The following is a 25575-nucleotide window of genomic DNA, read 5'->3' as shown; positions in this document are numbered from 1 at the left end:
CCTCAAATCATGAAACTACTACAAGAAAATGTTGAGAAACATGTCCAGGACATTGGCCTGGGCAAAAAACTTTTGAGCAATACCTCACAATCACAAGAAACAAAAGCAAAAATGAACAAATGGGATCACATCAAGTTTAAAACCTGCACAGCAAAGAATACAATCAACAAAGTGAAGAGACAATCCACAGGATGAGAGAAAATACTTGCAAACTACCCATCTGACAAGGGATTAATAACCACAATAGATAAGGAGCTCAAACATCTATCTAGAAAACAAATCCAATAATCCAATCAAAATGTGGGCAAAAAATTGGAATAGACATTTTGCAAAAGAAGACAAACATACAAATGGCAAACAGGTATATGAAAATGTACTCAACATCATTAATCATCAGAGAAATGCAAATTAAAACTACAATGAGATGTCACTTCACATTGATTAAAATAGCTTATATCCAAAAAGCAGGCAATAACAAATGCTAGTGAAGATGTGGAGGAAGGGAACCCTTGTACACTGTTGGCAGGAATGTAAATTAGTACAACCACTATGAGGAACAGTTTGGAGGTTTCTCAAAAAACTAAAATTTGGGTTAATTCCACTACTGGGTATATACCCAAAAGAAAGGAAATCAGTATATCAAAGACATACCTGCACTCCTATGTTTGTTGCAGCACTGTTTATAATAGCTAACATTTGGAAGTAACCTAAGTGTCCACCAATACCAACTGATGAATGGATAAAGAAAATGTGGTACATATACACAATGGAGTACTATTTAGCCATAATAAAGAATGAGACACAGTTACATGCAACAACGTGGATGAAACTGGAGATCATTCTGTTAAGTGAAATAAGCCAGGCACAGAAACATCACATGTTCTCATTTATTTGTGGGATCTAAAAATCAAAGCAATTGAACTCATGGAGACAGAGTAGATGGATGGTTACCAGAGGCTGGGAAGGTTAGTGGGGATGGGGTGGGAGATAGGTGGGATAGTTAATGGGTACAAAAAAACAGAATGAATTAAGACCTACTATTTGATGGCACAAGAGGGTGACTACAGTCAATAATAACCATACATTTTAAAATAAAGTGTGTAATTGGATTGTTTGCAACTCAATGGATAAGTGCTTGGGGGATCAATACCCCATTCTTCCTGATGTGCTTATTACACATTACATGCCTGTATGAAAATATCTCAGATACCTCATAAATATATATGCCTACTATGTACCCACAAAAATTGAAAATAAAAAGATTTGAAAAGAAAGAAAGTGAGGCACAGAGAGGTTAAGTAACCTTCCCAAGGTAACATAGCCATAGGCGGTAGAGCCTAGATTTGAACCAGGTAGTCTGCAGGAACCAAGAAAAGCAAATGCTGAGTTATCTTAAGCAACATCAATTAAACTTATAGTCTGTGAATGTGTGTACATATGTAAAGGTATCAACACACTTGCATATTGAATAATTTTAAAGTGAACTTTATACACACACACACACACACACACACACACACACACAATTGTTTGATTTAAAATGTATCAGAATGTTAAAATCCAAATGCTCATAGCCCTTGTCAAAGTACTCAACTTGAAAAGTCAAGGCATATTCAGGCTGCCAATACTCAGATTGGCAACCCGCCCTCACTTGTTCAAATGAGTCTCTTACTGCAGGAGAGTTCCTGGAAGCAACATAATCAATTAGCAAGCTATACAAACAAATCTGTCTCAGCACTCACACCTATCTGGTTTTAGACTAGAATTTTCCAGTTGTGCTTCAATCATTTTGTCAGCTGTCTTGTAGTCACTTATTGATAAGCATCCACTGAACATCTACTGCATGCCTGTCCCTCTGTTAAACCCCTGGAGCTATTAAAAGGTCACTGTGATTCTAATACTACATGGACCTAGCAGGAGGTATTACATTTTAGACTTTAGCTTAGAGAAAAAGAATACAAATTATATCAAACATTGATCATTTATTTCCCTACAGGCTATTCAACAAAATACCCTAAACCTTTGAAGACAATTCCAAATTCCTCCTTTTTCTGGGACTATGACACAGTCCTGATTAAGGTACCTTCTCAACTCTTCAGCCATGCCCTCGAATTCCATTGTCCCAGGACTGATCATAGGAATCATGTTGTTTTCACATGTGGCCTGACCCCAGTACTGGAGTGGGTAAGTTTCCACATTGTCTTGTACCACCTTCCACTTCAGCTTAGATTTCTGTATTGCAATAGCTACCATCTTTCCCCCTCCTACCTGTGTCAGTCATTATTATGTCCACAGTGCCTATGAAAATGTCAACACATAGAGCACTCTCAGTTGATACTGAGGAATACATACATTCTTGGAAACATATTCAACAACTATGGAAATAGTTGGTAAGCTCTTAATTTATGTTAAAGAAACACTTGCTTGAAAGTATGAGTACTGATAGGTGTGTTAAAATATATCCTATTACTTTACAGACATCCTTGCCATTGGTGCATTTAATGTTTCTAGTATTGAGGCCCCTGGCATGTCATAATTTATACATTTATTAAGATACAAATTCTACCAGCATGGTTGTTAAAAATAGTGGGTGAGAAAAAGTAATTTCAGTGGTGAGAAAGCCTAGTAAATACTCAAACACCAACATCTAATATAATCTTTGGTCTCTTATCCATAACAATTATGTGCAAAAATGATATGAGTCTAGGTTATTGATAAAATGTCTGGAAACAAAATATGTAAAAAGGGGTCATGTATATTTCATAATATTAGGCAACTTACTATGTAAGAACTTAAATTATTGGCAGCTCTTTTATTAGGTTATAACTTATATTGCTGATTTTGATATAATATTTTGTATTAAAATTTGAGATACAAATTTCTACAAAGTAAATTACAAAATGCTTTTGCCTATATGTGTGTGAATATATTATACATATAATTTTACATAAGTAGTCATTTTTTAATTCCTGTTTGTATTCTTTAAATTTCCTATGATGAACATGTATTTCTTTGGAAACAGAAAAAAAATTTTCTTAAAAAACTAAATTCCAACAAGAATAGAAAGAACGTATATTTCTTTTGTGAAATGAATAGTCCCCACTGAGTGTGTACATCCACACACAAACATAATAGAAAAGCCTATCTTCATATCCTTAAGGTTACATTAGCAGTAGCTTTAATGTTAAGATCTAATGAATAACTATGCCACTTAATGTAGAAATCATCTTATGTTCATTTTTATCCTTTAGTTTACTTCATTAAAAAAATAAAATGAATCCATAAAGTGGGCTTAATAAAGTAGGGACTATTTGCTAATCCAGTGAATATTTTAAATAAAAATAAAAATTAAAAACAGTCTAAACAAACAAGTAGCTATACTCTATGACTGAATTTTTAATTCTGGAAAAAATCAAATTCATCTATGTTTAAAAATCAATGAGTTCTGCAGAGTCAAGGTAGAGGATGCATGAGACAAGAAAGACAAAAATGACACTAAGTTATTGTCTTTTCAATCTTTACTAATTTAATTTTGCACTGAGATTTCAATCACGACTCGGATAAGTAACATAGAGCAGCTCTTGCCATGCAGCACATGTAGATGCAAGTAGATAATAAAATCTGATCTGAAAACTTTCTGATGCCTCCCTGGAATTGGTTTGGGAAAGGGTGAAATACAGGTAGTGGGAGAGTCAGCTGGTTTCTCAATGGACTAAGGTCGTGTGAAATCGAGACCTCCTTGGCTCTTTCAACCCAAGGAACTGTGGCTTCTCACCTGCATTTACTTACCTGGGTCTCTGATTTGCAATAACCGGTTCTCATCAGCCAGCAGGGGGTAGACTGGAAACAGTTATAGAAAGACATCCTGAAGCCAAGAAATCTACTTTCACGTGCAGGTCAGGCCCACCTGGCATCAATTTTTGTGGGATTATGCATGTAATCCTGGAGGAGACACTAGCACTATTCTGAAAGTCACTCATTAACTAAGGGCACACATTTCTGAGACTCTGCTGTACTTAATTGCTACTATCTTTTTAATTGAGTTCCTTGAAAAAATAAAGCATCAGAAGTTTTCTGAACTCTGACAGCAATCAATGAAAAGCCAGGGAGAAAGTGAGGGCTATAAATGATAATGATGATAGTTTCTCAACAGAGTATGTAATCAAGCCAGCTCGTGTTTATTGTTTTCTAGTAAAAAAAAAGTACAAGCTCTGAGCACTGATTTGAATCTGGACTTCTTTTCTGGCTCTACTTCTTTCCTGTCCAGGCCCCTGGGAAAGTGCCTTGGCGTTTTGGGGGGAGTGCCTTTACCCAGCTCTAGGGTGTTTACTGTGGACACCGACACGATGAATACAACATGGTGAGCAAAGACACTGACACACAGTGTGGGCTCTGCAACTGCTCCCAGATTATTTTTATTATCTTTTATTTATAAAATGTTGTGTTCATCTTCTGTATTGATCCAGTTACCAAAAAACTATAAATAATAGTCAGAGAAAAACCAAATATCTAGGTATAGATCTAGATGTATGATTTATCTATTTGAAAGTTAATGTATGACCAGGACAGTTAACCAAGTACGAAGGGTGCAGTAGAAAACTTCAGGAATGTTGTCCAGCCCATGAGTTTCTAAGTCTCAGCCCCTCAGCCATCATCATTCATTACTGCTAGGACCAGTGACATTTGTCCAATCACATTCTCTCTGCCAGAAATATGACTAGGATAAATCAGACTCTACGTTGTCTCTGTCGTTTGCCTGAACTGAGGTTGTGTAAACTCCAGAGCTGAGGGCAGCCACGTTTGGTCATAGTGTACACACTAAGAAGCAGGGAAAGTGGATTTCCTGGACTGGAAGTAAGAGATACTAAGTGGGAATCCACAAGACCCTGGAAATCCAAAGAGGACAAATGGTTTCCAGTAGCTTTCCACTTCCTAATGCCAATCCACTAGACATCTCCCCTTCCCTGGGCTCTATATTATTATTTTTAAATTGACAAAAATTTTACATATCTATCAACTATAATATGTTTTGAAGTATGTTTACATTATGGAATGCTACATTGACTTAATTAACATGCCTATCTCCATAACTTACCTTAAAATCAACATTTTACCAAGTATATTCTAACAATAACTTTCTTTATCCACATATAATTTTACTTTTCCTCTCAGCAACCAAAGCAGTCTTAACTAAGGCAATGAATCTCATGAATAGAAATTTTTAAAAAATTGCCAAGAGTTAATTATTTTGTTCTTTCATGTTATGACTGGTATCTAATAATCACCACAGTCTCACTTCATGCAGAGCAGAATCTTTCTTCTCTCCCCATTTTCTGTGAGATGTTAACTGGGAATACTGGGAAGCATCCCTGAGCAGGGCCAGCTTCATGGGGAGGTAGCTGGTGCAGTCAAACAGGGCCCCGGGCTCAGAAGGATGCCATACTTGGAGTAATGCTCCACTGTGGCTGTCCTGAAATCTGTAGTAATTTTATGTTTGAACTTGTGTTTTCTAAGGGACATCTGATGGGACACTGATGTATAAACATGAGCAGAGCAGATACTGGCAATGTGCACATCTGCTGTTCCCAGCCACCTGCTTCATACACATACGATCTGTAATGCTTCATGAGCACATAACAAGAGACCCACAATGCATGGGAGACCACATATGAAGCAAGTACAAAGGACGGTGTCACACTCATGGCTGTATTAGGAGAAATGCTGCCAGCCTCATATGCCACATTTTCTTACTTCAACCAGAATTTTCTTAGAAAGCAAAGAGAAAGCAAATGTATACTAAGAAACAAACATGACCAAGGAAGCCTGTTATAATCTTTCCTACCTATGTCATCTCCGGGATTGGCCAGACACTTAAGCTCAAAATGACAACACAGAGGAAAGCAAAAGATAGAGGAGCCCACAGTTCTTTTCCTTTCAGGCCTTTCACACTCAGCAGGTGGAGAGTGTTGGTGCAATGTGTGCATATCAAGAAGTAGAATCAGAAGAGGTGGGCTTGTTTTCCACAGCATCCTCACTATTCAGGCCAGAATCAAATGCATGTGCATGTGTAGGCTACAAAACATGGGTTGTGTGATTGTGATAATCCCACATCCTACTTAAATGTTCTGATGTTTGTCTTTAAAACCAGCATCATACACTATAAACATGAATGGTGAAGTTTCATGCTAATTATTTACAATTTTAATTTTTTTCTTTACTTAGACATTATATAGCAAATTTAAAACTCTTTAACAAATTGAGGGAGATAGGCCACAGAAATAAGGAAAAAGCTAGTAATGGCAACGTTTTTTCCTGCTTTTTGTGCAGAGGTTCTTCATTTCCCTTTTGCACAGGACCCTGCATATTATGTATCTAGCATTGTTCCTGAGACTTTGTGAACGGGGAAGAAATGGGAAGTCTGATTAAGTACCAGAAGGCTCTGTGCTAGCTCTGCTGGTCTGGCTGGCACCTGGACTGGCATTTCCTGAGGCTGCACCTGGCATGTGTGGCACCAGTTATGTTCCTGATGCTGGACTCCACGGCCCTGGTCTTTGCCTCTGTTCTCTGTACCCCCAGGACTGCATCCCCATCTCAGGCCAGCCTGGATTCTCTCAGCTGTTCTGTCACTCCTCATCAGGGTATAAAGAATCTAGATCCCTTGATCACCAGGATGAGGCTTATGTTAGCTCAGGATCTAGGCATATCCCTCTCCCAAATGTGCATTACAGCCCTGGTGCCATGTTGACCAACCAGAGACCCTCTCTAAGAATAGTGGTTCTCAACCCTGGCTATACATTAGATTCACCTGAGAGGTCCCCTCAACTCCCCCTACCCCTGACTCCCTACTGCCCAAATAATATTGATGGCTGGCTCCATCCTAAATTCATCAAAAGCAGCAGAATTTAGAACCACTGTACTAGAATATTATAGCTCCTCAAGGCCATGTGTGGGAAAACAGGCATGCCCTTTATCTTCCTGTGTGTGTCTACAAGAATGCTCCCAACATAGAACCATGAAGGTGAGGGAAGTAGCACATTAATTTTCTGCCTCAGTACCCCTTTTTCCTTCTCTCACACCTCGACTGTGCTAGTGAGCAGGGTGGACTTTTCCCCTTCATCTAAGCAGGGACTTACCCTGAATTATATCCTTAGTTGGCCTCTATGCACAGATAATCAGTCCAAATTAGGAGTCATCATGTTATCACACTAGCTGATGTGGAGGCCACAGGCTGAGAGACTGCGCCAAAGCATTGGGCAGGAATGGTGTCCCCTAGTTAGCACAAGGAAATGGACCCTAAGTCTAAGTCTTGAGAACTCAACATTTAACAGCTTGGTAGAGGAGGATGAGTCTCTCAAGATCCTGCTGGGGTGTAGCTGGACAACCTCATTTCTCAATTCACTTATCAATGTCTTTTTGAACATGCCTACCATAAATGACCTATGAGTATGGGTGTACTTTGCTACTTTTGATTTTGGCCCTGGGGAGGCACCATGGCAAAATCGTAAAGAAATGAATCCTGGCTCTGCTACTGATCAACTGTGTGATCTTGAGAAAGCTACTTAGTCTCTTTGTAGATCATTTAGCCACCCTTAAAATGCTAGTGCCAGTGCAGTACCTACCTCACAGCGTTCTTAAGATTAAATGCATTGATACCTGTAAGGTGGTTAGAGGATGTACACAGTAAACACCATCCAAGTGTGTGTTAAGTAAATTAAAAAAAAAACATAAACTTAGCACTCTTTCCTCTAACAACATAAAATGTAAAGCAAATTAAAAGTATACACAGAGAGGTTTTGTGTTGCATATAGTATCATAATTTGCCATTCTAGTATACAAAGGAAAAACAAAATGAGTATAGAAAGTTAAAAAAAAAAACCTAAAGATATCTGAAAACATGTAAATGATGGAAATGACCTGTAATTTCAACAATCACATCAATAGTTAGTGAAAATATACTTTGGGTGGATGTCAAGTAAAATTGGGGTCATGAACCATTGTGTTTGTCTGCATTAACAGAAGGTACTTCTCTTTTAACAATCAAGCAAAAATGTCATTTCAGTTTCTTTTCCAACAGAAGTGAATGTAACATTTGCCTAGGTTCACAGAATGGCGAGATGAAGCTCTGTTCTCTTTAAAATGTTATCTTATAAATGTTTCTATACCCTACAGAATCTCAACTATTTTCTCTAATAAAACTAGAAAAATGTGCTCATCTTTGGTGCCCAGTGAATTTTCAAAAGTTTGGTGTAGATATACATGAAGATACAGGAAAACTAAATTCCAGAATGATAAAGAGCCTTTGAAGAACCTTAACCTTATGGTATATTTATGGTGTGTTCTGCTTTCTACAGTTGCTTTTCATTTTGTTTGTTGGTTTGTTTGCTTGTTTGGTGAGACAGTCTCACTTTTTTGCCAAGGCTGGGGTGCAGTGGCGTGATCTTGGCTCACTGCCACCTCCACCTCCTGGGTTCAAGCAATTCTCCTGCCTCAGCCTCCCTAGTAGCTGGGATTACAGGTGCCTGCCACTATGCCCAGCTAATTTTTTGTATTTTAGTAGAGACGAGGTTTCGCCATGTTGGCCAGGCTGGTCTTGAACTCCTGACCTTGTGACTCACCCCCTGCTCAGCCTCCCAAAGTGCTGGGATTACAGCATGAGCCACTGCGCCCGGCCTCTACAGTTGCTTTTTAAGTGAGATGTGAAGGTGCTATGTGGCTATTCAAATGTTTATATTATGAAAAGTTTACTTTCTTAATATGATGTTTCTAATGCATCTTAAGAGTGGGATCATGATCCCTCAAGGTGAGGAGAGAGAATAAAATATAGAAAAAAAAGCTTGGTGCTTGAAAGGAAAATATAAATAGGCCTCTCCAGCTTCTGTCTGGGAATTTTAAAAATGCAAAACACATCTTAGGCAGGTATACTTGGGGATAGGCTTTCCCATGTAATTAATACTGTTGGAATGACTTTGAACTTGCCATCTCTTTCCTTCACAGAGGATGAATTCTGTGTTTTCATTATTTTAAATTTAGCTGTTTACAGGAATCAATGACAGTTCATTAGAACTTGAAATTTCTTCCCTAGGAATAATAGAATCGCTCCATAAATTCAAGAAATATTGCCCCACATATTATTATATTCTATTAGTCCCCTACTTCTCTGCTGGTTTTTTGAGAATTCAAGTCATAGTAAGAGAGCCTGAAATTATAGCCAACTTCTACACATCAGCCAGGGCCCTTTCAGAATTTCACTGTGACTTCCAGCTCAGACTCCTGACCCACTTTTACCTATTCTTTTTGTAGTTTTCCAAATAGGAAACGCATCTGTATAATTTGGGATATGATATTGTTTTTGTCATAAATGTAGTGAAGATGTTGCAAAGAACATTTTTGAAATTTTATGTCAATAGTATATTTATTTATGGCTTTAAAACAAAAAGAGGATGTCCACTAAATGGTGACTATACTCTTTTTCAATATGCCTTATGATGCTACATTCTGAAGTAAGAGATGATGGAGGAACCTTGGGATCTCCTCCTACTCCTTACATTTTTTTGGCAGAAAAGCCTTATCATTATCATCACTGATGCCAAAAGCAAACATTTACTTAGCATCTACTTTCATCCTATGTGTAAGATAAGATTCTTATCTCTACTTTAAGTAGCACAGCTCCCTACTGGGAAATTTATCAGAGGAAAATCATACATTTACCTTGGTGAGCAAGTCTTATGCCCCCTCTCACATCCAAAATAGCCCATGAAAATCAAAGAAGCCAAGCAACCCTATAGATAATTCAATGCTGGACAACATTGATGCCAAGTAACATGTGCTATTCATTTGAACGTATCTAATATTGTGACTAACTCTTCATTGTACCAAACACCACAGTTGTGTTCTTATTTGCTTGGAAGAATGTGTGCCAATTAGATATGTACTACATAGTTTTATGTATCAAAAGGAATAAAGCAAATTGTCCCATTTTATACAGAGATTACAGCTGCCTTTTTGCTTTCATTGAATTCAAAAAATATTTATCAAATACTGCAGTGGACAGGTAGATTGAGTCTGCCAGGCTTCTTCCTGGGAGGACTTCCCCACCCAACTGTTTCTGGACCAGCAGTGCATCCATTCATATTTACCCACTGTCTGCACGGCCCATGCTTATCTCCTCATGGGCTCAAACTATCATGTATCATAATTTGCTGTTCACATTGATTACTGCAAGGACATGCATGTAATGAAAACAAAACCAACAGGAGTCTTTTTCTAAATTTGGGACAGAGATAGTGATAAAAGGACTTTTCCACTGATAAGCTAAGAAGGTGTGGGGCTGCCTGCAGAATGAAACTATTAAAGAGAAACACAGAGAGGAAGTGGCAAAATGGTGGCCTGATATGGTTTAGCTCTGTGTTCCCACCCAAATCTAATCTCAAATTGTAATTCCCACCTGTTGAGGGAGGGACCCATAATTCCCATGTGTCACGGAAGGGAGGTGACTGCATCATGGGAACATTTCCTCCATGCTGTCCTCATGATAATAAGTGAGTTCTCACAAGATGTGATGGTTTTATAAGGGGGTTTTCACCCTTTGCTCACTCCTCTCCTGCTGTCTTGTAAAGAAGGTGCCTGCTTCCCCTTCTGTCATGATTACAAATTTTCTGAGGCCTCCCCAGCCATGTGAAACTGTGAGTCAATTAAACTTCTTTCCTTTATAAATTAGCCAGTCTTGGTATTTCTTTATAGCAGTGTGAGAACGGACTAATACATGGTCGTAACAGCATTCACAGAGTGCCTGACCCAGCCATATCTGCAGTTAGCACTACCACTAGCTCCTTGATTAAACTAGCATATTTTCCTCTGTTAAAGCTAGTTAGATATCTGAAACATGCAGTTTAAAGATTCGTCTTTTTTTAGCATCTCACTCTGTCACCCAAGCTGGAGTGCAATGGTGCAATCTTGGCTCACTGCAACCTCCATTTCCTGGGTTCAAGCAACTCTCCTGCCTCAGCCTCCTGAGAAGCTGGGATTACAGGTGCCCAACACCATGCCTGGCTAGTTTTTGTATTTTTTTTTTCAGTAGAGATGGGGTTTCACCATGTTGTCCAGGCTGATCTTGAACTCCTGACCTCAGGTAATCTGCCCACCTCGGCCTCCCAAAGTGATGGGATTACAGATGTGAGCCACCACACCTTGCCCAGTTTGAAAACTCTTATAAACATTTACTCATTTACCATGCTTTAGCTAACTTCTATGTGCTGGAGAAAGCCAAAAGTACAAGTCATAGTCCCTGCTCCAAATGAACTCTAAATCTAGAAAGTGGTGGCAAGCATATCTTTAACTGAAATAAAAGGTCAGAGATACTATAGCAATAAGGTACACGTAGTAACAAAGATGAGAGTGTGACTAAGATTAACAGAAGTGGTTGAATGTGTTCCACAAGTAGAGTTTGATTTAGGCCTTGAAGAAAAAGTAGGACTTAATGGGACAAAGAAATATGAAAGGACATTTGAGCAAGAAAATAGTGAACTAAAGGAAGTTTCCTTAAAATTCTTTTAAAATATATTTTTTAATGCCTAGCCTGGATCTTTTCATATATTAGACAAAAAAGTTTATCTAATGAGAGCAAAGGCATGAAGACAAATGAATAGATATATAATTTATTTGGAGTTAGACCTTAGCCAATAACATAAGCCCCTTTTATAACATTGCTCCTAATAGAAATTACGTTTGTTTTACCATCACCTACTTTATGGCACAGCTTCCAGGAAAAGGAGAAATAAAAAAGAGTTACTGCTGCAATTGATCAATAGAGAATGGTATTTTTAATTAATTGCTAGGCTTGCTTTATTTTTCTTTTCAAGACGTAAACAAGTTCTCTAAGTGCTAAAAATAAACTCATATATAACATCTATTAAGACTTTTACTATTTTTAAATTATAAATATCCAAATATAAATACCAACTGCAAATTATGAACAGAGAAAGAATTAAGGGAGAAAGATTCTGAGACTCATAGTAGCCAAATAACACAAGGCTTAGCATATAATTAGAGCGTAGTATTTCACTAATCCATTTCTGAAAGAGTGGAGGGGAAAGGAGGTCTGTGCAAAGGCTTTAGAGCAGGTCAATCTAGCCTTATAACCTCTGTGTGGATATGGAAAAGCTACTTTAAACTTTCATCTCTTATATATTTCTCTTTTTTTGAGTCATCTATTACATGTTTCTATCTTTTAACATTGTACAAGTGATATGAGACAATGTATACAAAGGACTGGAATGGAGTGCGCAGTAAGTGTAGTAAATATTAGTAATAAGAGTCTAATAATAGGAGTCGATGCTTAGGAAAACAAGGCACTTTACTAACAAAGAATAGACCAAATTCCTTATTTTATCTCTTTGAAATGAGGTAATTAGATAATTGAATGTTTTAGTAGTTAGGGTGTTTATTTTGATAACAGCACCAGTAATGACAAGATCCTGTACTCCAAATTAAAATACAGTATTTTGGTGAATTTTATGGAGCATAAGGTACTGAAGCTGTCCACCTGTTTATCACCCAACAATATTACTTACTTGACATTGATATTATTTCCTCAATAATCAGCTCCATGGTAAGAAAAATATTTGAAGGCCAGAAAGGACTATTTATGTCTGCACAATTCGTGGACCCCTAGCAGCCATGTCCACTGTATAGTTGTTTTTTGATAAAGTACACAGAGCAGACAATACAGGTTTCTTTGATTGGGATTTTTAAAAATATTTAGGATTATGTATACATGTGGTACCACACACTCACCCCCTGGCTATCAAGGATCTCAACCCATATTCTACAAAATATATCGTTTAAGTATGAAAACTCTGAAAGCTTACCTGCTTTACTATCTCTGTTTTTTAGCTCAGTGCATAACATTACATTTGGAACCCCTCACATATTAAATTAAAAAGAAGCTTATAAAATAAATGTCACATTTTAAAAATGTTTCTCTTTAATAGAAATAGTTTGATACTGAGTTTCAACACCATGTTAAAAGACCTAAAGATTATCACATATTATCAGATGTATTGAGTCATAAATAAATTATATTTCTAAAGGATGTCTGCTTTGAATTATGTTTTCAGATTGCTAGAGTCTGAATGCTTGTGTTCCATCCAAAAATGCATTTGTGGAATCCTATCCCCCCACGGTGATGGTGTTAGGACATAGGGCCTTTGGGAGGGGAAGAGGTCCTGAGGATGGAGCCTCATGAATGGAATGAGTACCCTTAATGAATTGCCCCTTGCCCCTTCCACCAGGTTAGGACAAGGCAAAAAGGTGCCATCTACGAACTAGGAAATAGGGCCTCACCAGACACCATCTGCTAGTGACTTATCCTGGAATGCTCATCTTCCAGAACTGTGAGAAACAATTTCCATTGTTTATAAGCCACCCAGTTTTGGGTATTTTGTTATAGCAGCCTGAACAGACTTAAACACAGATGTTATCAAAGAAAAGTCTTATTTGTTCTATATAAATATGTAACCATATTTATAACAGAAATAAATATGTAATAATGTTTTTATATATATATATATAATATGGTAAATATATAAAATTCACGTTTTTTGAAAAAATATTATTCCATTTAGAAAGAATTTACCCAGTGTTCCTTTAAGTAGTCAGTTCTTGTGGCATATTTTTAATAGAGGGAAAACAGCCATGTGCAATGTAAAAAGCACTTAAATTAGTAAGAATGGTTTGGTTTGCAAGCTTTAGAAACTCAATTCTAACTAACTTAAGTAAACCAAATAGAAAAGGGTACGTGTGGTGGGGACAGCAAGTCAGGAAAATAAAATACATTGTTTATGCACGAAAACTTTGAAAGCTTACCTGCCCTATCTTATACTTATCTGGAACACCAGTTGCAAGCACTATAATTAAGGAATTCTAATACAACAACAGAAACACTCAAGAAATCCTTACCATCTCTATTTTTCAGTTCAATGTGTAATATTATAGTGGCATCCACAGGCTCAAGAGTTGCAAACACAGACAAGAGATTTGTTGTTTTAAAAAAAACAAATACTTGCAGTGTTGACTGACAAGAGATATTTAGGCATTAAGATGCTAAGGGGGGAAAATGAAATAACACCACAAGCAGAGTAGATTGGAAGAACTGATCAGACTCAAAGATTCTGAGATATGGTCCTGTCCCTGGAGCAGAGGTGTGGACAAGCATCCCTTATCCATGTCCATTTCTCTGCCTTTATGGGATACAGGATAAAATCTCCTGGGAGGGAGTACCAGAGAGGAAAAGGATCCATCAAGCTGGGGCATTTTGTTTATGTTCTGGGTGCTACTCTAGGCACCTCCTAGAGCTAAAGCTTTCCTACTCTGTAGCTCCTGGTGCACAACCAGGGTATCTGTGTGTGGCTTTGCAATACCACATCATCATACCTCTGTAATTACACATCAGATGTCTCCCTGCCCACTGGACTCTTGCATCCCTGATGATAAGGGTTAAATTATTTCAACTGTGTATGCCCTGTACCAATGCAACCTTTGCTATACAACGGATGCTTAATAATTATATGATAAATGGCTAAATAAACCCATTTGAAACTAAATTGCTAAGGAAAACAAAAGAGCAAAAGTAAGCAAATTAATTAAAAAAAACAGTTTAAAGGGCAATTAAATTACTATATATTCAGATCACAATGGTAATTTACTTAAATCCAACATCCAAAACAAATATTTATTGATCACATACTATGTGCCAAGTACTAGGCTTGACAATGGGATGACAAAGACAAATGTGAATGAATATGATATTCTTCCTTACATGAGAAAGCTGAACTCTTTTAGTTTTTTCTTTAGAGATAAGGTCTCACTACCTTGCCCTGGCTGAAGATGAACTCCTAGGCTCAAGTGATACTCCCACCTCAGCCTCCTGAGTGGCTGAGACTACAGGCACATGCCACCTCACCCAGCTGGGGACTGAACTCTTAACTAGTTACATGGAGATATGATATGAGGCAGAAGGGAGTAAGGAGGAAACAAGTTTAAAATTTTAGGAGTTAAATTATGGAGCATTTTGCTGTTCCAAAGAGACTTACCTTTGGTGAGATTTCACTCTGCCAGCTAGGTGTAGAAATAGTGGATGCCCTTATCGTTCCTTTATGTGAAAGAGTTCAAAGTTGTGACGTTCATCCAGGCTGCCCGGTGATAAAGCTTTCATCTGTCTCCTGAATCGACCTGCTGACAATGTTCAAGTGCAGGAAATATTTGTTCTGTCAATGGCATTCCAGATTCCAGTTCTGTGAATCCAATCTCTCCTTAAATTTCTGATGCCACCACATCACTTTAAACCAGACCACCAGTCTTAGTCCATTCAAGCTGCTATAATAAAGTACCATTGACTGGGTGTTTATAAAAGAAATTTACTTCTCACAGTTCTGGAAGATGGAAGTATGAAATCAAGGTGCCAAGATGATCATGTTTTGAGGAGGGCCCTTTTCCAATTTGCAGTCTGCCATCTTCTTGTACTTGTATCCTTACATGGTGGAAAGGGAGCTCTGGGGTCTTTTTTCTAAGAGAACAAATCCCATTCATGAAGGCTCCACCCTCGTGACTTAATTACCTCCCAAAGGCCCCACTTCCTAATATCACCTTGGGGTTATTTTAATATGTGAATTTTGGAGGTATCCATTCAGACCATAACATCACCAAAGGGGTTAAACAAGTGCTTCAGGATTCTGTTAAAATGCAGATACCGATTCAGAACATCAGGGGTGGGACCTGGGATTCTTCCTTTCTCATGAGCTTCCTGGAGGATGCAGTTCTGGGGAGGATCATATTGGACTTAAAGAGTTAGAGGATTGTGGAAGGTTTAAGGACTGGAGTGTGTCCTGTATTTTCCTAATGTAGGCTGTGCCTTCCCTTCACTAAATTCCGGTGGAAGTAAAGAATTCTGAGTAATGCAGTCATTCTGTGATCAGAAAATAACATGTTTTCAGGATCCATTTTCTCTAAAGATTAGTTACATGAATTAAAAACAAAATATCTTTCCTAGTCATGACATCAAGGACTCACAGGTGTTCTTGGCCAGAGGAGACACCCCAAAAGAGAGAGAAAGAAAAAGCCCAAGCCAGAAACAATTTGTAGAGCTTCACCCCTCCTCCCTGTTTTGCTTAAGGTAGAGACTCTCTAGCCATCTCCCAGATGCTCCTTTGTAGCCTCAGAAAGTAAATCTCTGTCCTTAAGCCAGGGGACCTGGAGAGCCTTCAATCACAAAGTCAGATTCCTCCAGGCTTGGTTATTAGGATTAGATAGGGAAAACAATGTTTAGGGAGAGAGAGAATTGTCAGAGCCCTTTAAATCTTGGTGACCATAGCAGGCATCTTGGCAGTCGTTGAAGCTGCTTAAGTCTGAGCCAGTAGTGCCAGAGGACAAAACGACCACCTGCTCACGGCCCCCTATGTGAAACGAGCTTACAATTTAGCTCTCTCATTTCATCATCTCAATCTGCACATGAGGCACACGGGAAACTCAGAGAGGTTGTGCTACCTGCCCAAGGTCACACAGCATAAGGTTAACTAAGGATGTGAAAGTTCCCCAGGGTCATAGTCCAGCCTTTCTTTTCGATGGCACTTCGGAAAAAAACTAAAGACAAGCCTTGAAAGGCTGCAGGAGGTCCAGCCCCCGCTTAGCCCCTGGACTCCGCCCCTAGCGGCAGTTGGATCACCCAGGCGGGCGCAAAGGTGGAGAGGGAGGAATCACTTCCGGGAAACAGACGCGAAGAGAGGTGGGCTCTTCCGGGGCATAGAAAGTGAGACTCATTAAAGGTCAGTAGGCTCGCGGGTGACGGCCAAGTAGCGTTAAAAGGTACGCAGGGATGAAAACACCTCTCCAGGGCCCACATCCTAAAGAGGTGTGGACCTGTCTCTAAACATCTCTCTAGGTACTCACTCGAAGATAACATAACTCTAAACGAGCAAGTCTTGCCTGCGCTGGAGGACGCTCCGATCTAGCGGCCACGTTAAGTACAGAAGTTTACCTAGAGCAGGCGGAGCCGAACAGACGCCTGCGTCGGCGCGATGACGTCACATACCTGCGCGGGAGGCGGCACCTACCCCTGCCGCAGGACTTTACTGGGCAGGCTCGCGGCGAGGGTAGCCCGGCCTTCATAGGCGGAAGAGGGCTGAGTGACGGTCCAGCCCCGCCTTCTGGTTAAAGGGACATGTTCAACACGGAAATGTCCCGGGGCTGCATTGGTACGGAACCCTGGGGTCTAGCATGGGCCTGGAGGGTTGTGGTGTGCTTCTGCGAGACTGATGCGGGCACCACCCCAGCCCCGCCGGCCTCCAAGCCTCCGGAGGGCACTGAGCCTGTGCTGACCGGGCCTGGCCTCCTGGATGCTGAGCACTCAACCCTCTACCCGTCCCCATTTGCAGAAATGGAATCAAAACTGGGGCTCGGCCCCGGATCGATGACCGGGACTCAGTCTACGCGGACGCCAGCGCAGCCTGCGGCGGCCGAGCCTCCTGCCCTCACAGGGCCTGGCCGGGTGCATCAGAACAAGCTGTCTTAGGTCCCTTATTTCGAGGCCCTGGCAATGTGCCTAATCTTGGGGTCCCTGAATGGGGCCCTTGGGCCCCCAGGGAAACCCTGAGACCTTCAGAATGGACAGCCTTGTGGAGGCACAATTTCATTCAAGTGGGCAAATTATGCCCACTGAGGCATAGGAAAACATATAATTTTGTATTTAGATGTGTTGCAAGTATAAAGTGGCGTGGCTGATATTGCATGGAGCGTTAATTTGCCTGCACCAGTCATGACCTCAGTTTGTCTTGAGATACTTGGCAAAGAAATGTATTGCATTGTTGAGTGATTGCTTATTGCGTTACTGAAAAATTGTTTTGGCTTTATAAAAAATATGGGTGCTCACAATAGAAATTGGGAAGGGGAGTACGGAGCTGTATTTGACATTTTCTGATACACTTACCCAGAAAAAATGATTTTTCATTTGGAATTTGATACAGTCTCTAATAATTTTCTCTTTCCATAATGGTAGCGCCGCCCCCACCCTGCAAAATATTTCAGAGGCTCAAGAGAAAAGACCAAATGCCCTTGCCAACTGTAATTCTACATTAGTTTCTTGACAAGTAATTAAATCTTAGATTGCATAATAATCTACCGAATAAATGTGGAATGTTGTAAAAAAATTTTTTCTGTTGAAGACTTTGTACTGTTGAAGCAGAGGTCAAGGTGAGGAGAGAAAGAAAATGTTTCTTTGAAAGATTCCTGTGTTTAATTAGAATTAATTGAAACGACTGTGCTTAAAGCAAGGGATGATGTTAGATGAAAGCCTTGGAACAATGATCAGCATACGACTATACAGTACCTGGTAAACTATTCCAACTTAAGCATTTTTGTTTTTTGTATTGCCAGTGCTGCAGCTAGAATGAAGCACATCAACTTGTCATTTGCAGCGTGTGGATTTCTGGGCATTTACCACTTGGGGGCAGCATCTGCACTTTGCAAACATGGCAAAAAGCTTCTGAAGGTTGTCAAAGCCTTCGCTGGTGCTTCTGCGGGATCCTTGGTTGCTTCTGTTCTGTTAACAGCACCAGAAAAAATAGAGGTAATTAAGTAGTAACTTAGGCTGTGTTCCTCATCAAGAAATTAAGACTCAAAGGCAAACATGAGCATTGACTCAACTAAGTTAACACTGGAGAGAAATAATCCTTTGCCTTGGAAACAGAAAGGATTAGGACTTCTCATTTAAAATGTAATCATTACGGATCTGTGCTCTGGTTGTGGAAAAGATTATTTTGGGTGACAGTGAAATAAGGAAATAAAATGCTTTATATTACTCTTGAGTTTTTACTTATCCTTAAGATTCTAGCTCTGTTCCTTTCAAGCAAATAATATTTGTTTCTATGCTCATGAGAAAAGCATGGGGCCTGTTTTCAAGGTCATGAACATGTGAGCAACAAGTCTGTACTCACTGCTACTTAGAAATATATATATATATATATATATATATATATATATATATATATAAATTAAAATGTGGGCATGCAGTTTCTGTTAAGTGGTATAGGAATTTAATTCCTTTTTAATTCTCACAGTAAGAGGAAGCTCTGAGTTCCAAGCAATTTATCCTGAACTAATACAAATGAGTCTTCATTAAGTATTTTATTTAATGCAATCTATGTTTTAAAAATCTGTTTTCTGCTATCCACACAGTGATCAATCATTTGCTGACTGTGAGAGCTGGATTCTGTAGTTGGAGAATATTATATTTGTTAATCATTACATACTCTAGCAGCTTTGAACTATAGTGAAATAACAATTTAACACCCTCATGCCCAAGAATGAATTTCAGTCACATTTAAAATTCCAAAACTATGCAATTTTAAACATCAAATTCTCATTGCAGATCTGTTGTGAGCTGCTTATCAAAGGGAAGCTAGGTTTGAGGCCAATCATTCAGAAATCCACTTATCTTCCTGTCTTTATATGGTTGATTTACAGGGAACTAGAAAAGTGATTTCAAACTGCAGAGATTACACAGGATGAGAACCTTAAGTCATGCAAGGTATAAATGAGGTTGGAAAATTTCCCCTAAACTAGCAGAATCATATGCTTTGAATTACAAGCTACCTCCTTCCCATAACTGTGTTTCGTTTTTGAAGCAGAGGACTCTCAGGGCATCACTTCTTGCTTTTTACTGCAGTCTTTACTTCAGCTGTGGCAAATCCTGAGCTCTGGAATTACATAGACTTGGTTTCTAATTCTGAGAAAATTAAAAAATGTATTGTATGATTTAGAATTAACCTGATTTGGAACTACTGCAATAATACAGCCACTTGTACTTAACTGAAATTCTGCCATGTTGAGACATTGTATAATTTACCTGAATTGGAGACTTGATATCATCATATTCTCAGATCAGTTTACCTATTGTTATTTATTTTTTGCACCAAATGAGAGGCTGGGTTGTGTTGTCTGATGGTGTTGGTATGATGAAAAGGTGTCTTTATCTGGTACTCCCATAGGAAAGTGGAAAATAATTTTCTTTGTTTCATTGTCGCATCCTCATTTGTTCTTCAAAATAATTTTTCAGCCGTAGTAACCTTTCGACTTAAGGTTATTTCCTTTATTTTTAGCATTTGAAATAATCTACCTGTAGGATAGCCTTGAATTTTTTAGCAAATGTTTCTACCTACTCAGATTTGTGTTCACTCAGTTCTCACTGATGGTGTAAGTTCCTCAAGCTTTTTACTGTTGTGAGAAATACATGTGTAATTAATCTTGTTCCAAGCTTATGCATGAATAATTAAGAGGAGCACCTGATGCTGGGCATATTTTTGGTTGCAGGCAAATTTAGACATTGATATGGAAGAGCTCAGTGCTGCAAGCCTTTCCTCAGCCCTCACAATATGCAAGGAAGCCATGGTGGTAGACTCAGTGGGGAAGTCAAAGATGAATTGGTCTAGGATATGTAGAATATTGAATATAACTAAAATTAGTACAAAGAAATAGGCTAGATGGGCAGTCTAGCTCAGTAAAATGAACATACGCTTGGTGGGGCTACCCCGTTTCTCACCTAGAAGCTTCCTGCTGCCTATGTCCATTAAAGCTCCCTACACTCCACCCACCTCATGGCACTTAGAGTGATATCACCCAAGGCACATCTGATCATTTCATTGTCCCCCGCCCCCCGGGGCAGGGGCTCTCTGTTGACTTAGGATAATGTGGCCTGGGTTTCTCAGCATGCATCACAAGGCCCCATGTGACTTAGCTCTACTTGTGGCACACCACAGGGACACATTTCAGCTCTGTGCCCCTCTCAGAGTTGTTCTTGCTGTTGTTTTTACTATCCTCTGCTTTCAACTTTGTCCCCTGTCCCATTCCTGTTTATATTTAAGTCCCAGCCCAGGTATCAAATTGGAGGGAAACCTTTGGCAACTCATGAGGTTGGAGGTTGACACCCACCCTATTCATTTTGTGTTGCTGGTTTGACAAAGGACTTTCAAGTTCGTGGCTTAAAATAGCATGTGTTTATCATCTTCCAGCTCTGGAAGTCTTAAGTCTGAAAGGACCTCACTGGGCCAAAATCAAAATGTCCATGCTCACTCTCTCCAGAGTCTCCAGGGAAGAATTCATTTCCTTACATTTTCCAGTTTCTGCAGGGTGCCCAGACACCTTAGCTCCTGACCCCTTCCTTGATTTCTAAAGCCATAAGCACAGTGTCTTGAATCTCTCTAACTCTGGCTTACCCACCTCCCTCCTTCCCTTACAAAAACCCCTGTGATGACATTGGGCCTACCCAGGTTATCCAAAAGTGTCTCCTCATCTCAAGGTTTTTAATTGCATCTAAAAGTCCCTTTTAACATAGCAGGTCTCTTAGTCACAGGTTCTGGGGACTAGAATGTGGACATCTTTGTGGTGAGAAGAGAGACCTCTGCAATAATATAGCCACTTAACTGAAATTCTGCAATGTTAAGACATTGAATAATTTACCTGAATTTGAGACTTAATGTCCTCATATTCTCAAATCAATTTACCTGTTGTTATTTATTTTTTGCACTAAATGAGAGCCAAATACACCTAATGGGGACTCTCATAGCCCTCTGTAACCTGCTCTTGGAGGCACTTACAATTCTCATGAGCACAGATTCTTTGTATCTTGTCCTCTCCAAATCCCAGTGCCTAGCCAAATTCCTGGTGCCCAGTTAGTTGCTAAATTAATTCATTATTTAATACAAAACAGACTTGGGTGTAAATCCTGACTCTGAGACTCATTTTTAGTGAAATATTGGGACAGGCACTTGAACTCTCCAAGCCTCCGTTTTCTTATCTGTTAAGTGGGGTGGTTATACCCGTGTTGCAGGATGATGTGAAGATGAACTGACAGTGTCACCTCCGTGGATCCCAGTTCAGGGTAGACACGAGCATCCCTGAGAAACTTTATAAAATGCCAGTATCCAAGATGAATCTCCGAAGACTCTGATTCAGTCTGTGCAAACCATAGACGTCACCACTCCTATTTCTGTCACTGGTACTGTCATTTGTAATCAACTCTGTTGTAGGGTTGTAATCAAACTGCTGCTGAGACCACAAAACTAGGGTAGGAGAGAAGGTTAATTGCACTGAGGAAACCTTTTGAAGAATGTGCTTAATTAAAATTCAAATTGCACCTTCAAGGATTTTTCAGTTGAGGGCAAAGGCCATTTAAGGTGCTTTACAAATGAAAAAAAAAAAAAAAGATTAGGATTGTAAGAATGTATAACTTGCAAAGGGCCTGAGAATGGTGGTTGAGGCCCTGGCCAGGTGGGGAATTTGCACACCTTTAATGATGTGACACCTACATTTGCTGTTGGGTCTATAGAATCTCAAGTTTTAGAAGTGGAATGATTTCTTTCTTTATAACACATAGGGTCACTTCTTAATTTTCTTTTTCTAGGAATGTAGCCAATTTACCTACAAGTTTGCTGAAGAAACCAGAAGGCAGTCTTTCGGGGCAGTAACACCTGGTTATGACTTCATGGCCCGACTAAGGTATATGGAGTACATTTTGCCCAAAAGTACATGAAGACAGAGTGTTGACGACTCTCTGTACAAACTGTGGCAAGCTCAGCATTCTCCCTTGTAAAATATTTATAAGGCGTTCAATAATTAAGGGTGAATAATACAGATTGTTTTTTCTTCTTTAGAAGTGGAATGGAGTTGATTCTTCCTTTCAATGCTCACGAGCTGGCTCAGAATCGACTGCACGTATCCATCTCCAACACCGAAACCAGAGAAAATTACTTAGTCTCCAATTTTTCCTCCAGGGAGGACCTTATTAAGGTAACAGAGCCACATTTCCCATTTGAAGAAATCAGTAAGTGCTGATCTCAATACTTCAAATAAAGTAATGAACTTTACCACGTTCTTTAGATCTTGTGTCTCTTATCAGGCCCGATAGATGGTTAAGTGCTCAGTAAATTATGTGTTTGATGAAAGTATTCACCAGGATCCCTCCTGAGGCTGCTGCCTCATGATGCACTGTGATCTAGAAGCTCCTTGTACTTGTCAGTGTTTTCCTTCAATATTCAGATCTCACACTGATTATGTGAAGCAAGTAGCTGGTGAAGTTTGGTAACAATAATAATTCCTGAAATTTATGTAGCAGTGATGTAGGGTTTTTAACATGTACTCTCTTATTCAATCCTTCAAGTCCTTCTGTAAATCAGGTAGGACAGGTGTTATTGTGACCCTTTTATGTTTTTGTTTTGAGATGGAGTCTCACTCTGTTTACCAGGGTAGAGTGCAATGGTGCAATCTTGGCTCACTGCAACCTCCGTCTTCTAGGTTCAGGTAATTCTCCTGCCTCAGCCTCCTGAGTAGCTGGGATTACAGCCATGTGCCACCATGGCCACCTAATTTTTGTATTTTTAGTAGAGACAGGGTTGCACCATGTTGGCCAGGCTGGTCTTGAATTCCTGACCTCAAATGATCTGCCCGCCTCAGCCTCCCAAAGTGCTGGAGTTATAGGCATGAGCCACCGTGCCTGGTGCCTTTTATGTTTTTAACAGAGAGGTGAATGGAAAGATTTTATGTGATGTACGTACCTATGCACCCAAGATTATCCTGCGTGGCAGTGGGAGCCAATTCTGGTACCCAGGTCTCTTAACTTTTCAATCTAATGTTCCATTTTGATTCTTTCATTTTCTTCTAATGTGTTTCAGTCCAAACACATTTGAAAGTTGGTTGGTTCAGAATGCATTATCTCTGGGAAATACTTCAATTGATTGATTTCCAAATAACAATGTGCTCACTGTGGTAATGCACTGAATATTTGTAAGGTAGAAAGGGTGTACTTCTCTTGAAATTTTTTCTTGTTTTTCTCTCTAATGCAAATCATATGAAGCTTCAGGTAATATAGAAAATGTAGGTTTTGATACAGCAGGAAGTAATGGGTTGAGAATGAGTGGTAAAATCCCATCCATTTGGACACTGCCATTTGAAATACTTAATGAAATGTTGAATTGACAAGTCAAATTACTTTGCCACTTAATAGTTTAGAATATTTTTCCTTGATGTCCCTATTACATCAGTCTCTCACTTATAAATTAAGAGTCTTTCTATTTTAGAAAAAGGCATTTTTTCTATAATCTTATTACAATATTATGTAGACTTGACAGTGTAAAGGGAAGAGCTGGGCAACCCATGCTAACTGGTCCTAAGTCATCCATGTGCAACACAGACAGAGAAGGCTTGCGGTGGGCAGACATGCATCTTCTTGTTTACCTCAGAACAGACTGTGTGCTCTTGTGGCATGAAATGAGGGGAATTCTGCCCCCAGCCCTCCCTTTCTCACAGAGTCCATTCCTGGCTTCTCTGTCTACAATGACAGAACTCTTAACCCCTGATCTTCCTACATCCCATCCTGATTTACATATCACTGTTTAGCATGCTACCTCTTTTACTGCTGTCTTGGTTAGCTTGTCTTGTCCATCTTCCTTCACCAGAATATAAGCTCCAAGAGGCAGGGATTTCTCTGGTTTACTCACTGCTGTGGCCCAGTACCTGCCTCACTGCCAGTCATTGTATAGGCACTTGGTAATATGTGTGAAACAAATGGATATGAACCAAGGTGCCATCTGTTACACTGGCCCGATTTAAACAAAAGAAAAGAAAGAAGCTGGGCCCTGCATATTCTATGATTTGGGCAAAATCACATAGCTTGTTGGGGCCCAGCTGGGACTGTGGTCCATGTGTCTAGCATTCTTCCCTAACTATACCCCATACTGGATAAAACGCTCATCTTCCCAATCTGTTCCTTTTATGTCGTAGACAGAAGAATGATACCCAAAGGTGTCCTTACCCTAATTCCCAGAACCTGTCCAGATATAACTTTGCCTGGCAAAAGGGATTCTGTAGATGTGATTAAGTTAAAGGTCTGAAATAAGAGGATGATCCCATGTTATCCAAGTGGACCCAAACTAAGTACATGAATCTTGAAAAATGGACACCTTTCTTGGGTTCTGTGTACCATTGCTTGTTTGGAGATGTAGGGGTCACATACCAGGGGAACACAGAGGATTCTAGGAAAGTAGTTCACCGCTGACAGCCAGCCAGGAAAAGGGGCCCTCTGCCCTGTAACCTGTGGAACTGAATTCTCCTAACACCCCAAAGGAGAGACACATTCTCCCCTACAGCCTCCAGAAAGAGACAGAGCCCTGCTGACACCTGGATTTTCCCCAGTGAGACCCATATCAGATTTTGGATCCTCAGACTGTATGACAATACTTTTGTCTTTTTTGAAGCAGTTAAATTTGTAGTGATTGTTATAATGGAAATAGAAAACGATTGCTGTTAAGTAAACATGACGTTTTTCTAGTTCCTTCGTTTTGGATAATAACTATTCAGAGAATTGCTGTAATTACTTGAGTTCATTGAACAGAAGAGAAATAGTTGATATAAATGTGTAATACTTTGTAAGGAGAATATCAAATAATTGACATTTATTGTAGGTTCTACAAGAAATATTCTACGTTTTTAGGAGAATGTTTTAACATTTTTCAGAACTAAAAAGAAGGAAGGATG

The 25575-nt window shown here is 39.4% G+C and overlaps 1 protein-coding gene and 1 long non-coding RNA gene across 12 annotated transcripts in view; one reads left to right on the top strand and one right to left on the bottom strand.

The window, feature by feature from the left end:
* Positions 1 to 17054, bottom strand: part of LOC103790165 (uncharacterized) — a 37318-nt gene extending 20264 nt beyond the window's left edge. Inside the window, exon 1 of the long non-coding RNA XR_001909235.4 lies at positions 15090 to 17054. This is a non-coding gene — a long non-coding RNA (uncharacterized LOC103790165). The remainder of the gene's footprint in view (positions 1 to 15089) is intronic.
* The window catches only part of PNPLA4 (patatin like domain 4, phospholipase and triacylglycerol lipase), a 38609-nt gene continuing 29808 nt past the window's right edge, over positions 16775 to 25575 (top strand). For 3 of the 11 annotated variants that reach the window (XM_017968620.5, XM_035287701.3, XM_002762600.7), the window contains exons 1-4: positions 16780 to 17246; positions 18424 to 18616; positions 22448 to 22542; positions 22698 to 22833. In XM_017968620.5, the coding sequence (XP_017824109.1) occupies positions 18437 to 18616; positions 22448 to 22542; positions 22698 to 22833 (411 nt within the window). In that variant the 5' untranslated portion in view covers positions 16780 to 17246; positions 18424 to 18436. Of the gene's footprint in view, positions 18241 to 18423; positions 18617 to 22447; positions 22543 to 22697; positions 22834 to 25575 lie in introns of all 11 variants that reach the window. The other 8 variants (XM_017968621.5, XM_078363506.1, XM_017968626.4 and 5 more) reach the window with 6 other exon arrangements.

The sequence above is a fragment of the Callithrix jacchus genome, chromosome X, assembly GCF_049354715.1.
Source record: "Callithrix jacchus isolate 240 chromosome X, calJac240_pri, whole genome shotgun sequence".
In the NCBI taxonomy this organism is placed as follows: domain Eukaryota; kingdom Metazoa; phylum Chordata; class Mammalia; order Primates; family Cebidae; genus Callithrix; species Callithrix jacchus.
Note: the sequence above shows the minus strand (reverse complement) of the source record. Positions and strands in the feature narration are given on the sequence as shown.